The sequence below is a fragment of the Octopus bimaculoides genome, chromosome 1 (assembly GCF_001194135.2).
Source record: "Octopus bimaculoides isolate UCB-OBI-ISO-001 chromosome 1, ASM119413v2, whole genome shotgun sequence".
In the NCBI taxonomy this organism is placed as follows: Eukaryota; Metazoa; Mollusca; class Cephalopoda; order Octopoda; family Octopodidae; genus Octopus; species Octopus bimaculoides.
Window position 1 is genome coordinate 58513163 of NC_068981.1, and position 17943 is coordinate 58531105.

General features: G+C 35.4%; 2 protein-coding genes across 3 annotated transcripts in view; one reads left to right on the forward strand and one right to left on the reverse strand.

The window, feature by feature from the left end:
- Positions 1 to 9012, reverse strand: part of LOC106881382 (protein rogdi) — a 29630-nt gene extending 20618 nt beyond the window's left edge. The window contains exons 1-3 of one of the 2 annotated variants that reach the window (XM_014931753.2): positions 8910 to 9012; positions 4485 to 4597; positions 704 to 775 (exon numbers count right to left, since the gene is read on the reverse strand). In XM_014931753.2, the coding sequence (XP_014787239.1) occupies positions 704 to 775; positions 4485 to 4523 (111 nt within the window). In that variant the 5' untranslated portion in view covers positions 4524 to 4597; positions 8910 to 9012. Of the gene's footprint in view, positions 1 to 703; positions 776 to 4484; positions 5198 to 8909 lie in introns of those variants that run through there. The other variant, XR_008263898.1, reaches the window with a different exon arrangement.
- Positions 9013 to 9069: 57 nt separating this feature from the next.
- On the forward strand, positions 9070 to 17864 carry LOC106881383 (coiled-coil-helix-coiled-coil-helix domain-containing protein 2). The gene is made up of 4 exons (XM_014931754.2): positions 9070 to 9197; positions 12943 to 13087; positions 15050 to 15287; positions 17684 to 17864. The coding sequence occupies exons 1-4, from the start codon at positions 9166 to 9168 to the stop codon at positions 17695 to 17697; spliced, it is 429 nt and encodes a 142-aa protein (XP_014787240.1). The 5' UTR covers positions 9070 to 9165; the 3' UTR covers positions 17698 to 17864.
- Positions 17865 to 17943: the final 79 nt, after the last annotated feature.

Here is a 17943-nt window from a genome sequence, read left to right on the forward strand (position 1 = left end):
TACATCAATTGTTCTAGGAGATGCTGGTAATGGTTGATTTTACAACAATGTCCAACTACACATTTTAGTGAAATATTTGCAGTTTTGCATATCCTCTGCTATTTTTCTGAGATTTTGCTATCTGAAATATAAGGTATTAGTCTTGCTTTAAGCAACTTTAGTTAAATCTCACCACCAGTAGGTTCATCTTTTTTTGTATGCAACTATTGTAAATTTTTATGTTCTTTTTAAAATTAATCATAACTATTTCCATATTGTAAATAGTTAATCTGAAGTTTTACATCCATTGTATGTTTATATTCTATTTAGCATACATCATTTCATAAATTTAATCAGAAGTATTTTAATTCTTAATTTATATTACAAGTATATTTCTCTCTAATTATCAAGGTTGATGCAGTATAGATATGTAAAATAAGGGCAATAAATGCAGATGAGTAGAATAGTATGGGAAAAACATATGAAAAGCAGCATGATCCTCCTCCTGACTATACTTATTCTGAGCAAGCACTTTCACAACTTATTTATGCTAGTTGTTTCAGAGAAATGTCTTCAGTGAGATTTGTTTATCCCAGTTTTTATGGTTCTCTTAGTATGAAAGCCTGTTTACCAACAGTTTTATTCACGTGACACTAAAGACATAGAACTTACCATTGTAGAAAATGAAACACTTGTAATAATGGAAAGATTAATGTCAACTTACAGTTAAAGTGTACTGCACTTGCTGAAGGACATGATGAAGTTCTTCATTCAACAACCAACTTAATTCCTTCTGCTGAAAAGTAATAAAATTTTATTCAATGATTATAAACCAGTGTGTATATTTGCATAAATAAAGTTTATTATGTTATTTGTAACTGGAATAGTAATTACTTTTGTTATTACTTGTCGTCATCATCATTTAGCAACTGTTTTCCATGCTGGCATAGGTTAGATGGTTTGACTGGAACTGGTAAGCCAGAGAGCTGTATCAGACTCCAGTCTGATTTCGGCTTGGTTTCTACAACTGGATGCTCTTCCTAACACCAACCACTCCAGAGTGTAGTGGGTACTTTTACGTGTCACTATCACAGGTGCCTTTTATGTGTTACCAGCACTGTCCACAATGATTTCACTTGGCCTGATGAGTCTTCTCAAGCACACCAAACCACCAAAGGTCTCAATCATCTGTCATTGCCTCTGTGAGACCTAACATCCAAAGATCATGCTTCACCTCTTCATCTCATGTCTTCCTGGGTCTACCTCTTCCACAGGTTCCTTCCAGTTAGAGATTGGCACTTCTTCACACAGCTAACTTCATTCATATGCATCACATGACCATACAAGAGCAGTCTTCTCTCTTGTACACCATATCTGCCTCATGCCCAATTCTTCTCTCAAGATGCTTGCACTTTGTTGTACATGCACAGCAACATTGCACATCCAGCAAAACATACTAGCTTCATTTCTTTCAAGCCTTCACATGTCCTCTGCAGTCACAACCCATGTTTCACTGCCATGTAGCATGGTTGTCCGCACACAGGCATCATACAATCTGCCTTTCACTCTGAGGCCCTTAGTTACCAATAAAGGTAAGAGCTCTGAACTTTGCCCAGCCTATTCTTATTCTAGCAGCTACGCTCTCAGAGCATCCACCTCCATTGCTGACTTGGTCACCCTGATAACGGAAGCTATCAACTATTTCTAAGTATCCTACCAAGCATTTGATGGAGTCTATTTTCTGTACATTTCTCGTGTTTTTTGTACCTCTACGTCTGCCACACATACACACAATTTTCCCTGTTAACCTTCCTCTGCTATTGCTGCACCTCTTGTGTGTCCATAGCTTGCACCAGGTACACCTTATTGATATGCCTTTTCTATATATGGAGCTGGGCCATCACTCTGAAGAGATCTGTGATTTGTCTGCTTTCCTACTTACTAAGTCCTTGGTCTTTGCTAAATAAACTCTTGATTCCAGACCTTGCTTCCACACCTGAAATTTTTTCTATAGTTCTGGTAGTGATTCAGCTATAAGAATAAGATCATCAGCAGCCCAGGGGCAGCCCAACTTAAATTTCTGTTATTGCCTGGAAGACCATGATGAACAGGATGGTGGTGGGGGCTGAGGACTGATCCTTGGTGAACTACTTGTACACTGAATTTATTGCTATACTCGTTGCCAACTCTTACCTTATTAACCCTAACCCTTACAAAGATGCTGTCAAAGATGGGAATATGTTCATAATTGATATGAAAAACTGTATTGTGTTGAGGTCGACTTTGCCTTTCCTTTTAACGAATTTCAGTTAAGCGCTGAGGTCAATGTGCCAAAATTTAAGGATTATTGTTATTATTAAGAGCATTTACCCCAAGATAAAATGAAATGTGTATAAGACTTTTGTGTTGTATCAAACTATGGTCTTAAATAAATCACAATCTTACAATAAACGAAAATATTTTTGAAAGAAAATTATTAGTTGACCATCGCTATCAAATTCAGAATTTATCTAACAACTTTAAGCAGATTAATAACATCCCCCGTACGGAAAACACGTAAAGATCTTAATGATTAATTTCTAACTGAAATCAAAAGCACTGCAGTGAAAAGGTTAAACTAATCGAGTACAAGATACTACAGAAAAAATAGACATTCAATAGAACGTAAAATAACCCAAATGAAACAAAAATATATTAGAAACATAAAACATTAAGATTATATTGAAATGTTTGTATAATAAACAAATTCATCCAAATATTTATGTTGATAATTTATTAACTTCTATATTATCATGAAATTAACATTATCACTTAAATATTAATATATATAAAACAGTCGCGAGACGAAATAGGCAGATGGAGTTAATGTGTATCAAACGAGCAACGTTACAATCAAGATGTTTTAGAGTCGAATAGGTGAGAGACAGGTGAACGATTATTGAACGGCGATTGAGAGTGATACTTAGTGAAAAATAAGCTGAAATAGAAGGATACTGCATTAAAAGAAACAAATTCTAAACAAAGATTATTGCTAATTGTCAACAAGAAAATCATAATACGTAGGAATGTCATATGTAACAACCAAAGATGCAATGTAATGTTTTTCTGTTGTTTTGACATTGAAGTTTACAAAATATCTTATTCATAACAAAAATTCCTTACTAAATAATAGTAAACATTGCAAACTTGAAATGAGATGAATACTAATAATGATAATACTAACAGCGTTCTATAAATAATAAAAGAATCAGTCGATGGACATTTTCTTAGAATTTCCTTCCATATTTACAAAATGTTATGAATCTATTATTAATTCTTTCTTTATTTTTTTTAAGTGCCTTCAATTTTTGACTCAACACAAGGCCATCACTGTAAGAATTTTAAGCACTATGAATTGATTTAATGTCTTCGGAATTACTATACCATAGATGAAAGGCAAAGTTAACACTATCAGCACCAACATCTAAATAAAAGACGAACCTCTACGTGGTTGCTCAGCCTGCTAAAAATAATTTCATTTAAATCACACTATGATGTTTATTAAAAAAATGGAATGAAGTCAACTGTGTCATTGAACACAGGTCTGTAAATCAGGGCTGACAATGTGGGGCTATAAAACTAAATAAAAGAGCCTGCTCGACCTGTTCGAAAAAGCAACCGAATCTCCCCTATTATTTAAAAACAAAGAAAAGAAAAGAAAAAGAAACATTACATAATATAGTCCTAGATATAAGTAAAGGTACTACACCACCATCATCATCATCATCATCCGACTGCATTTTTAGCAGATGGCTACAATCCTCTTCCACTTATTTCATATTATTTCATAATCAGATGTGGTTCCGGGTTGGGTGATTAGCCATGACAATCAACTGGATTTGGATGCTAAGGCGAATCTGAACCCAAAGATCATAGAAAGATATTGCAAGAAATCTTGTCCGACGCTGTTATAGTTATAGGTTTTCAATCAGAGCTCACCTGGGACAATAACTGAATAAATAATTGTAATACACCAGCTATTTTTAATGATCTACAATCTAATTTCATAGTTTCATTAAAGTAAAAGTCAAAATGTTCAAGTTTAAAGTTACAATATCGAAAAGCAAGAATCTCAAAAGAAGTTGGCATTACAATCTGGTGACGAACTTTAAAAAAAAAAAAATTTAATGCATCGTGTTTGAGTTCAAAATACATTCGACTATATATTTATTTTTAAAAAATCTCTTGACTTTTTTTTATGACATTCTATTTCATAATCAAATTCTTTAGTGGATTATTATCAATCTGTTGTAGACATCTAAAAATAGCTACACTGCAGGAATCTTTGATCTGTCAAATAAATTAAATTAATACAAATGACAAATTTGAATATTGAAAAATGAAAGAGAAGATTGCTAATTATCCACTTAGAAACCTTGCTGAAATATCAATATATTTCAGCGCCTCATAACAGTAAGTATATATCAAATAACGGAATGATAATTAGAACACAAATAAACACTTACTAATGCACAAATCTCTTCTTCTATATCAGCACCCGCCATTGTATTGTAGGGCAAAGGTTGATGATGACATCACTTCCGGGTGATAATTTTTTCTTCTTTCTTGCAGTTATAATCTAAAGGTATATAACTCAGAGCTCAGGATAACGTTCTCATGAAACATGTATGAAGCAGTCGTAGTTGTTGTGAATACCTTCAAACAAATATTAATTTCTGATTTTGGTACAAGGTTTGAGGATTTTTTTTTTAGGTGATGGGGGAATACAGTCTATTATATTGACCCAGAAACTTGACTGGTGCTACATGACTTCGCAAGAAAGCAAATCGACTCCGGTGGGATTTGAACTCAGAATATAAAGGGGAATAACTAAATGATACATTCCCCACCCACGTCGTTCTACTGATTCTGTCAATCTACCTTTAAACAAATGTTGACACATCAACAACATGTGGGCCGAAACTGTTTGGAGTCATTTAATCATCTGACATCCCTCAGATGATTCCTGCCTGACAATCCCTTTATTTAAAGTGTTTGTTTTTGATAGTCCGTTGGATTAAGATAGTGATAAGTGTTATCCTGTTTCACGCATTTTTAAGTAAAGCGGCGTCTGTTAAAATGATATCCAGTTGAAACAATGTACAAGAATAATTTAGCTATTCGGGTGATGAAATATAATATGAGCCAGTGTATTGCATTTTTTCAATTCTTGTCAGAACAGGCTTACGCCTCCATTCATAAATCTCACTTCAGAAAAATTTCAAATAATCAGTTTCCGAAAATGTTACCTATATTGACTTTGTAGCTGTAGCTCTACCGTGGAGTTAAATATTGGAAACAGTGTGATGCCTGATTTACATCCTTTCTAATGCATTGTCAACTACAAGGTGAATGAAGTATTAGACATGGTACCAACACTCAATGAAGTAGGATACAAGAACACATCATAATGTCTTTCTTTTTAATGTTAAATAAACTCTGAAAGACTAACATAAATGCAAACTGTTAAAGAAGAAGCAGATTCATTTGATAAGAATTTTAATCAATCTGATTCGTTCTTCTTCCCCTCCTCCTCCTTATTAATATCACTCGCTGAATATCTATCTCTATACCGGTTAGTGAAAGAGGTAGCAAGATCGTCTTTTGCATCATTTTTAGTATCGTGTATTTTCGTGCAACTAGTACCAATGCGATCTCCGTTACTTCAAAATCTTTGCAACAGTTACTTCTTATCATAAAGTGTATTCTGATTCTTAAATTATAATCAATGTTCGTATGGATAAAAACGATGTTGGATAATATATAATCTTTCATTTTATATCCTACATACCAGTAGTAAATATACCTCTTCCGATCTTATTGGTAGAATAACATAATGATAATTAGTCAGAGAATGCGAATTTGAAACAGAACAAAATTCAGAGATCGAATATTTCAGATCTTAATTTACAACATCAGATCAGGCAAAATTTACCTAAATATTTTCAGTTTTACAAAGTCAATTGAATCATGTGCCTTGGAAAATATACTCGTATATTTTCTCAAACTGAACTAAAAGGGTTTTCTTTAAAAACCCCAGTTACCTCGACAAAAGCAAGTCTCAAAAAATAAAGTTTTCACCGTCTTCGTCATCATATTTTACCATAGCACGTTATTTTTATGACTAAAATTGTCAGTAAATTCACCAGCAAGAAAACAGTATTTTCTTGTTTTTATATTGTTTTCCCGACAAGGGACAATCCTATTTTGAACAACCAGTGAACAATTACTTTGGTGCTATCGGTTTTCAAAGCAACTTCCCTTACTATACTTCTTGATGACATCATAAATATGACCAATACTGCCAACAGAGCGATGACAACACAATCCAACCGCAAGTTCTATTTCATATTCTAAACTTCCTTGAAAAATTTCAATGTCGTCTTTGGAAAATTAGTTCCTACTAAGTGCATCAATCATGGGTCAACAGAGCTTATTGAAGCCAACACGCTCGCGGCATTACCGCGGGTGATAGCAAGGCTAAAGCGTTGGAATAGCTAAGCACCTTCACGGGCATCATCTGTCGCTAACGACGACAAGAATTTCGCTATCAGCGGCCCAGTTCCTCTAAATGTGTTAAACGCTGCACGATGGAAGAAATGGTTCACCGACAAGTCCCAATACTTTCGGATTTTACTTCGTTCGGTTACGGAAGAAGTGACTCTCCCATTTTCCGTAGCATCGAGGATGTGGGAGAGAGCAATGGAGTCACTGACTGTGACGTCCCAGATGAGACACCTACCACTTACCCAGAGACAGAAGGTAAGACCATCTGGTCTCTTCCCATCACTTTTGGACCATCCCGCCGGCTCCAGAACAGAAGGGAAATTTACCCGAGCTAGAGTCCGCTTAATGATCAGGTTTAGCTCGGTGTGACGAGCGAAACGTCCAGCATTTAAGCGGCAAGACAAACCATGAAGACCTTTGAGATCAAGGGGCCTACCATAACGACATCGAAGTCCCCCACAGACGTTGGTTCCCACTCTGAGTGCAATGGAGATAAGGAGCTCATCCAGACTGAGCAAACTGCCAATGTTGGCCACAGTTAGGGCATTAGCCCAACCCCACGAGAATTTCGCACTTCCAGAAAGTAGACGACACCTTGAAAATTGATCAGATTGATCAAAGAGAGTTGAAAATACCACTTGAACGCAGATTGTCCCATACTCCCTACATCCGTCTATCCGCATCTGTATCAGAAACTTTCAAATCCAGCTCTCTCCATTGTAGCAGAGCTTCATTCATCTCCCTATTGGAACTAGTCTATATTGGAAGGGAGATAATGTTGCCTACAAAAGAAGAGCAAGCGTGGATGGCGGAAAGAAAACAGGTAAGAGACAGAGATGAGCACTTACACTGACTTAGACCCCCAAACCGTTTGGGAAAATCAGCCTGGTTGTGAGACTCTGGAGAGAGTCTGACATTCACCAAATATTCCAACAGTCACAAGAACGGTTTCTTTTTGGCTAGTGATATCAGAAACTTGCTTTCATGTGTCAGACACCATTGTTCTATTACCCTTGAGAACGTGGACGAAGGCAATATTGTTGCACCTAGGCTTTTGTAGTTTATTATTAAAAAAGGATTGGCATTCTGTTTCTGAGGTATCTAGGACAATATTATCTGATGTGTCTCATTTAAGGCAGGATTATTTGAGGGAATTTAGCTGATATTTCTAACAGGTAGAGGTACCTTCTCCTCGAGGACGTGGGGTGCAAGCGTACCCTTAAAAGTTTTTTTTTTTTTGCGAGGAGGGGCAATGAAAATGCTTTGAACATCCTGTATTGGACTTGAGTTTGCACCTCCTCAGCACATTTCATTCCCGCACTTACACCCTTCTCATTATTTTAGTTTGTATGCATCACAGGAAGAAAAAATGCGCAGACATTTAGGGTTTAGAGGTAATATCATAATCCTTTATCAAAATTGTTATGACAGTGGGAATATAGCTAATACTCGTGATGCCGTAATAATACCTTTTCCGAGGACACTGAATGGCATAAATAGAATGGCTCCAATTTGGGATTTGAAACTTGCTCAAAATATTATTTCAGTTTAACTAGTTTTCTGTTTCTTTATTGTGATTCTTTTCTTCGATTCTTAAATCTGATAAGACGATACCCAAATTTCCTATCTTGTCAATGTTCGATGTAATAAAATATATAACATTGTCGAAATTAGAAAATGCTAATGAAACAAATTATAGTTTTGACTGGCAGAAACAATTTTTTTAAATGAGACCACTAATTGTGAAATGCTAACATTGACGTAAGATATCATATTTGGTATAATTGACTAAATGAACTAAACGTCTGATAAAACTGTTGTTTATCCCGAGGCTTTCGAATAAATAAGTGAACAATACCATTTCATTCTAATTCCAACTTACTCTTTTCTTATGGACACCAAATGAATGTAGGTGTTGAAAAGCTCACTCTTTTTTAAGATGTCACCTCACAAATGCTGTAATAGTTAATCTCTTGATCTTTCACCTTCGGAACGAACCGGTGAGTGGCAGTCACTTAGTCACTCGGCTTGCTAGAAATGGCAACGAAATCTCCATTAAATCATAAAACGGAACGGACTACTGGACAAGGTGCTACACATTGTATTTCTTAAGAACATATTCTACAGGGTGTCCACAAAGTCTGGCATAACATAAACAATTAAATATAAGATAATAATTTCTTAAAGTGTGTGTTAATCCCCATGGGGTACACGGAGTAAATAAAATCATAACATAAACAATTAAATATAAGAAATAATAATTTCTTAAAGTATGTGTTAATCCCCATGTACCCAGACTTTGTGGACACCCTGTAAAATGCTACCAACTTGTAATATTTGAACTCGGTGACATTTCGCTTTAGAAACTGAAAATAAAAGATTACCTTTAACTCTAACTACGTTCAACAGCACTAATTTAATCTGAGAACTGAAATGACTATTAAAAATACATCATACGATCATATTTCGTAACATATTCTCTTAAAAACAAAATTTCTCTATCGCATAAGACATAGATTTTGCTCCAGTGATGTGACGTCACAAAATTTATCCAATCAGAATTTAGTTCTCTTCAGCTCTAGAAAACGAAAGAATATTTAACCTCCACTAATTTTGAAAGCATTAAAAACTGCTTCCAAGATGCCGCGACGAGGACGTTCAATGTCATCCAGGTAAATGGAAAAAAAAACTATTTTCGTTTCCTTCTGTAAATCCTATATAAATTTACGAGCAATTCTTATTGTTTTTTCGCTGACCTTTTGATAGATGGCACGTGGATTTGCGTGTCCTTTATTCATTTAGTTCTAATTTCGCTTTGTCGAAATATTTGTTGACAATTGTTTATTAAAGTTACGTGACGGTCACTCAACTCTCAATTTAACCTGAAAAGTTAAAATTAATTTTAACTATTCAGTAGCAAGTAAAGAAAAGGTACGAAATTTAACAAATTAGTACCCTATTACTTATTTGCAGTCTTTCAAATAATTTTTTTTTCCTGATTGATTATAGGAAATATAGTATGTACCTAATTAGTACATGTGTTAGTGAAAACTGTATTTCTTGATTAATTTTTTAGAATTATTTTTCTTCTTTTAAACTCGGATCTTTCACCAGTATTTGAATAAATTACCCGGAAATAGTGAATATAAGTGAACGTTAACAATAATTGCGTCAGCAATGTATTAGAACTCGAATTTCGATTTGAAGCAATCACTCAAGATGATGATCAGCTACACATAAATCACGCTTAAAGGACAGTTTGTTCATATAATAGTGATATTTAAAAATAATATTTTAGGTATTACTGTTTAAATTTCAAAATGATAAAACTACTAATTTTATCAATTTTCAAAAATTTCAGTTAATCATTACTAATCATTAGATATAGCATTTGGTTATAACAGTACATTTTTGTTGAGCTCACATTGTATTAATTTTTTATCTTATTTTTTTTTATATTTTCTGACCCTAACCGTTAGCCTTACTCTAAAAATTGTAACAAAACTTTATTTTTAAAATTTTTATCCAATAAAATAAAATGGATTTCTTGGGGAACAAATGTTGCAGTAAGGGCACATGTTGCTTAAAATAATCTCAGTATAATAAAAACAATTTTCTTTGACGAAACATCTGCGTAATCGATGGCTCTGGTGGAAATAACAGCCATATCTCGCGAATCACACTTCTCCTACCGTCTTAAAAAAAGGAAGGCTTCATTGGTTAATGTGGTTCTGTATATGTGATGAAAAACCAAAATAAATTCATGGTCGCTGGATCTTTTTATAGATCGATTAGAACTCACCTGCAGCAAAAGAAACAACTCGTGTAATTTTAAAGGCATCTGTAAATTATGTTCGTTTTAAAACGTGTTATGGAGTAAAATCGCTGAACCATAATAACAATGTCTTAGTATGCTTACGTTTAACAGGCGTCATGTCTTAGGCCTGATCGAGCAAACTTAGTATCAAAGGCATAGTCTAACTGACAATTACAGCTTTTTCTTCAGGATCATTTCTTTCCCCAACAGCTCTACGGTAGGGTTTTATTGAGATTTGGCTGATATTTCCCCCATCTCGAGTGACCACGATGAGCCTTGCTCTCTGGTTGACTAGGAATGTTTTCATGCGTTTCTGTAACTTTCGGGTAGTTGTCGTTTAGCTACAGGTCAACTTTGGTCAGAATCCCATACCGCATGGAAAGAGAATAACAGAAGTTTGGGGCAAAAATGTAAAAATAATCGTGATTTCCAACATATGAAACTCGGGAACCCTATTTTAAAAAAATTAAAGAAAAAAACTTTTTCCTTTCCTATGATATACATGTGCTACACTTTTAAGGTGATTTGAAGGAGTTATAGCTAGCATATCGAGCAACTGCGTAGAGGCTCCCTCGTTTGTTATATCAATGATTAGCTCTGGGATTTAGGTATTTCATCATGTTTACTTACGTAACTTCTGTATGTAATTGCGTAATATAAGCAGTTGAGGTGCATATACACTTTCAGTCAACAATCTAGAATTGAGTTACATAAACAATGGTAATAGCAAATATAAGAACTCGTCTTTATTGAATACAACCAAACACTATTTTATACCGGTCAACTATTGTTATTGTAATCCATTTGTCGACGGAATTCTGGTTTAAGCATACTACATAACCCCTCAACTATATTTTTGGGAATTTTCTGGTGTGCTTAAAACAAAATTTCTCCCATTTGTCAAATAGACCGAGTTACTTCAAGGAATTTGTAATGGTCATATTTAATAGTTATATAACGACTGTCGACCAGGTCGAATTGCTGCATTTACAAGCAGTTTTTTTCACCATTGCGTTTTATTTCAACGATCAAGACTACAAGCTTCTACGTGGTTAGTCAACTTGCTAGTAATAGCAGCCAAATTTACCCCAGATCTGTATATTAGTGCTAGTCATGAAAAAAAACAACAAAAAAAACACCCAATGCACTCTGTAAAGTGGTTGTCATAAAGATGGGCATTCAACCACAGAAACTATACCAAAGCATATATTGGAGCAGTCCTCCAGCTCATTGAATTCTATCAAGCTGTCTGACCTATGCCAAACATGGAAGACAGATGTTAAATGATGAGTTTACAGGATGCATCCAGAAGGATTATTCAGGCAAATACCTTAATCTCAATTCCTCATAATTACTTCTGAATATGCTCACTCAGTGGTATTTATGTGTAATTAGGATGATTACCTTTTGGATGGATGTTATTTTTGGGCATTATTTCATTCAACTGTAAAACTTGTAACTAAAAATCCATCCTATAAACAGTATCTAATGTATATCATTATCATTTTTACATCTGTTTTTTCTTGCTTGAATAGGCTGGGTAGGTCTTCTCCAATACAGAATATTGCCACCTGTATTCATTTGGTATCTCCTTTATGAAGTTCAGTATCTTGAGATAAGTTTTCGTCACTTCCGCTCTTATTTTTGTCCGTGTCACTCACTATTCCCCTTTACTTGGATCATCTGGCACTTCTTTATCCAACTGTCATCATGCATATGCATTACATGTCCATATCACATGACATCTAATTCTTCTTATACTCAGATTTTCTCTTGATTTGATTGGACCTCATCATTGACATTAAACATTCAGCAGAGTATGCTCACCTTATTTCATTACAGCTTTCACCCATCCTCTGCATTCAGTGCTCATGTCTTTGGTACCATTCAAATTCATATATTGTAAACATGAATCATACAATCTATTTCTCACTTGAAAGTAGAATTCCTTTGTTGCTAGTAGAACTAATAGCTACCTGAACTTTTCTCTACTTGTTTTTATTCTGGCTTCTATACTTTCAGAACACCCTCCTCTAATGCTGATTAAGTCATTTCAGTCACAGAAATTGTCAAATAATTTTATGAAGCCTCTTCAAACCATACAATTTATTTCACTAGTATCCTGACTGTTTGCTACTCTCAGATATCTGTCACATAAATTATATTTGTGGGGTGTTTTAATAGTCTTTCTCACATTAGCATGGGCTGAACAAATATATTATTGAGACATTGTTTTAAAGCTGGATGGCTTTCGTGTCATAAACCTTTACCTGCTTTTGAAGTAAGGGATTTTTGGAAAACTCAAATGTAAACATGCATTTGTACACACACACACACACACATATGATGGGTATCTTTCATTTTCCGTTTACTAAATCCTTTTACTCGACTTACATGGCAGAAGACACTTGTTCAAGTATCTTCTGCTGGACACTTTCTACAAGGTGTTGCACAGTGTGTCTGAAGTCAGAACCATGTGGTTAGAAAGCAAATTTCTTACCGACACAGCTTTGCTTTCATCTAGTTATGATTTATGATTAGTTAGTTCCATTATGAGCAGAGATTGTATTTGTATTATTTATTTCTTCAAATACTTTCAGGCCAATGGTTCCAGCTCCGGTTTCCAGGCCTGTAGCTCCAGCTCCTGTTCCTGCTCAACCTTCTGCAGTTGCAGCTCCTCGACAACCTGGACTTTTCGCACAAATGGCTACCACAGCTGCAGGTGTTGCTGTGGGCTCTGCTGTTGTGAGTATTTTGTGTTTTGTACTTTTTATGAATTCTTACCGAACTGTTGCAATATACTGTGTATTTTTATACCTTTTAAACAAGTTTGCAATGAGCCAATTATTGATCCACCACATTTTGGCGACAAGAATGACCAAGTTTGTATGTGTAACCTGGATGAAACAAATATCACTAAATACTCAGCAGGTTGTCCCGTAGAAACCTACAATTGTCTTCCACGTTGTGTGATGCTATATGCCCTTCTATTTCGTAAAATGCTTCGAGTAAGACATCTCTAAATCTCTGTCCATTTGCAGGATCTTAAAGCTTCCAAACCCTTCTCCTCCAAGCTGGTCTACTTCTGGGCATCCATTTAGCCTTGATCCTGAAGTCGCTAACTACTAATCTGTGTTGATGGGTACATTCTTCACCTGGGAAGGTTTTGGCATTTATAAGCCGTCCTCTTTCCCTATTTCTGGCGAGGATGTAGTTGATTTGCTTAGTGTGTCTGCCGGAACACTAGGTGACAGGCAGGTTTCCTGAAGTTGGTATTGCAAGCCATAAGATCATTTGCATCACAGAATTCCAGCAGTCTGGTTCCCTCCTCATTGCAGGAACCGAAGCCATAGCCTCCATATACACCATGGAAGACCCCTGCATGTTGTCCAATATGACCATTGAAATCACCAGCCACAAAGAGTAGGTCCCTGTCATTCGTTAATGAGGTAGTTTGCAACAGGGTGTCATAGAATTGGTCTTTCTGCCCATCCGGTAGCCCTGGTTGAGGGGCAGAGGCTGAGATGATGGTAGCTAACCTATGGTGAAGCACTAGTCTAATCTTAAGTACTCTATCACATACTCTGACTACCTCGATTACCTTATCAACCCATTTCTCTACAAGAAGTATTCCCATGCTCCCGACCCCGTCAGTGTTCCCTGCCCAGAAAATCTTGTACCTGTATTCTTTGCCTGTGAGGAACCTAGCGGAACCTCCTCTCCATCTCACTTCTTGGATGCAGCACAAATCTACGCGTCTCCGTTCAAGCATCTCAACAAACCTACCTTTCAGTGTGCCGACGTTGAGAGTGCCAATTCTGATGGTGTGGGCCTGTGAGACCCTGGGATGAGGGAAAGCAGTGTCCTGTACCTGAAAAGAAAGCTTGCATTTGGCAGAATTTGTAAACAAAACGATGCCTACAACCTGCATACACTCTGTTATCTTCCCCAGTTCTTTTTCAACTCTACCCATTTTGACAGTTTGCTCCCATCCCCTCATTTTCCTTCCCATGCAAACCAACCACCAACTTCTACCTTGTGGCACCACCTGGGCACCCCATTGACATTATCTATCTCTTGCAGCTCCTACTAATCATTATCTCTTTCTCCTGCTAGATATGAATAGCCATGCAGATCCCTCAACAAAAATCTGCTCCTCTCATAGTTATCCATCGTCTCCCAACATGAGGATGATCTTCATAAGTCTGTAGTCCTGTGAATTGCATGGCAATCTCAATTGTGAAAGCATGCCTACAACCTGCATCTTTATGTGCTATAAGATCGATAAAACCCTGAATAGGGGAGGGGGTGGCATTAGGCCCCTAGAAGTGTTTGCAGGAGACAACCAAGGATGACCTACATGACAATTTGCTAAAACTGTAATGAATTAGCTCAACAGTTAAATAAGGCAACTTTATAAGTGAATATTTAAAAAAAATTATTTTTACACAGTACTGTTTATTAAAACCCATTCTTCTACTCCCTAATTTTTAATTTACACTTACTGATTGCAAAATTCTGAACTTTTCCAAGTTATTGGAATGAAGCAATAGAAATGATTAGTGCAGGGTAGTTTTTATGTTGTTCAGTTATTCTGTGAACTTCGGTTATTCCTTTTATTGTTAACATGTAAATAAAATTTAATGGCTTTATGAAATGATAGGAAAATAAAAAAACTAAAATTGCTTTATTTTACAATCTTTCTAGGGTCATACTGTGGGACATGCTTTAACTGGATCATTTAGTGGCTCAAATAATGAAGTTGCTGCACCAGCACAACAAGCAACTTCTCCTGAACCAATTCACCCACAATCTGCAGGATCCACACATGCAAATCGATGTGAATGGGAAATCAAGCAATTTATGGAATGTGCTCAAAATCAAAGTGATATCACTTTATGTTCAGGATTTAATGAGGCTATTAAATTATGCAAGCAACAAAATGGTAAATATATTTTCTATTTGTTTTTTAAAACTCATCAAACATTTTCCACTGTATCAATATTATGTTATTTAATGGTGTTGATAACTTTATTAGGTTTGATACAGGTAAACAGTTGAGCAAGTATCATAACTGACTCCTTGTAACATCATTTTGATGTGCTTAATATTTTAGATAGCTTAAATGTTGACCCTGATAACAAGACAGCTCATGATAAAGTTACTTGATAACAAAGCTCAAGATATCTTGTGGCTGTGCTGTCAAAAACTACATTTTATCTATTAATTTCTGGAAGCAGAAGACATGGGATGAAATGCTGAAGGCTGACCTCAGGACCTTGAGCCTAATGAAAAGATGGCTAAGGATTGAGATCTCTAGTGATCTGTGGTCTTTCAAAAGGCTCCTTGGCATCAGAACAGTTCTGAAAGTGCTTTCTGCCCATGTTACAATGACTCTCCTTCTCCTCACATGCATTATGCCTGCCTTCACCACCACCACTGGCTCCTAAAGACTCCTCAACTATGTCATTCCTCTCTTGACCCCCATCCCCACTTTCCTGCATTTCTCTATCTTCTCCAGTTCATTGTTTTCAACTCTACCCATTTTAACAGTTTGCTCCCATCCCCTCATTCTCCTTCCCATGCAAACCGACCACCAACTTCTTCTCAGCTTGTGCCTTGTGGCACCACCTGGGCACCTCATTGTCATTATCTATCTCTTGCAGCTCCTACTAATCATTTTCTCTTTCTCCTGCTAGATGTGAATAGCCATGCAGATCCCTCAACAAGAATCTGCTCATCTCATAGTTATCCATCATCCTCCAAAATGAGGATGATCTTCATAAGTCTAGTCCTGTGAACTGCATGGCAATCTCAATTGTGAAAGTATGCATGAAAAAAGCACCCAGTCTACAATGTAAAGTGGTTGGTGTTAGGAAGGGCATCCAACTGTAGAAGCCATGCTGAAGCAGACATTGGAGCATGAAGCAGTCCTCGTACTCATCAGATTGTCATACCATCCAACCTGTGCCAGCATGGAACATGGATGTTAAATGATGATGAGTTGACATGGAGATTTCTTTTTGAACAGATGTTATTAACAACTTTTGGCACTTAATTTTAGTTACAAAAAGTAAATTAAATAACTTCCCCGCACCCCCTTTTCTGCCAGTTTTACAACATCACTAATAGCAGCTAATTCTCAAAATTGAAAGTTTTCTCTCATAGTATATTGATAATACTGAAAGAAAATATTCCAGTTTTATTGTAGATGATGCGAATTAATATTTCTGATGTTTAAAGTCAAAATGAAATGTAAGCAAATGCCATAATCAGTGGCTTGTTCTGAGTATCAGTTTCCACTGATATTAGAGACAAATACTTTTGTATATATCACTTTTCTCTTAATTTAGTATTTTATTTAGTTTGTATTAAAAGATGTTCAGATTCAAGGGGGTTTATTCTCTAATTTGAGCTTATAAGGATTTCAAAAAGAACAAAATCACATGACATCAAGATTTAGGTTCATGTCTAAATTTGGGTATTTGTCAAGTGTTCTGGGTTTTTTTTTTTTTTTTTTTTTTTTTTTTTTTTTTGTGCATTGGTATGACCTTAGGAAGATGGAAAATAAATATCAATTGCATTCAAGTTTTTAGCGGAAAGAACATCAAATTTTTAACCTTTCAATTTATGCTACTCTTAAGTTTCACTTTAGCTACAGATTATTTCTTAATAGTTGATCTGAAGACTGGAGGGTGTTAATAAAAAAAATTAGTCCATATAATGTTGACAAGAACTTTCTGCATGGAATCTCTCTTTGCTATAAGACTCACTTCTTAGTTGTGTAAATTTTTCATTACTTGTGTGTACACTAAAAAAACAAATGGAATTTCAACCCAACTACTTTTTGGTTAGATTTAATATTGTAATAGATCTAACTGCTATTTTATTTCAACCATCTAAATCCAGCAAAAAGGAAGGAACATAAACCAGCAGAAATTAAAATCGACAAGGGAAGAAAAGTATTATGATGGGGGTAAAAGAAAATTTATAAATGTATTTTCTTTTTGTTAACATCAAAACTTTGTTGTTTTTGGATTATGACATTCCTGCTGATCTTCATTTACTTCACATCATATAGTTTAGTATTTTTATCTGTATTTGCTATGGCTACTGTGAAAAATGTTGCTTCATCACAAACCTTCAATAGAGCTGAAAACCAAGTAATATTATGAAACCAATGTTTACTTTAAATCTATTAGGAGCTGAAAGTGTAATTTGATTACTTGTCTCATTTTAGGATTCAGGTTTCCTTGATATGCTGTTAGTAATATTTTTTTTTTTACAAAAGACATTAGAAACTTATTCTGTCATTTAATTTTTTTTTTTTTTTTTTTTTAGGAATATCTTTATAATGGCTTCACTGTAGCAGTTTTAATTTATGGAGCTATGAATTTACTACTGACTTTATGAAGACTAACAAATTATTGGAAAGAAAATCAGTGGTAAACGCAGTTTTAATATGCAACAAATGTAGTCAAGTTTTGTTCAATATTGTTAATAAATCTGGTTTTAAATTTGCTGTTTTCTCTTTTTTTTTTTTTTTAAATTTTAAAATCCACCACAGACAGTGTGTGGTTGTGAAGTTCGCTTTGCAACTA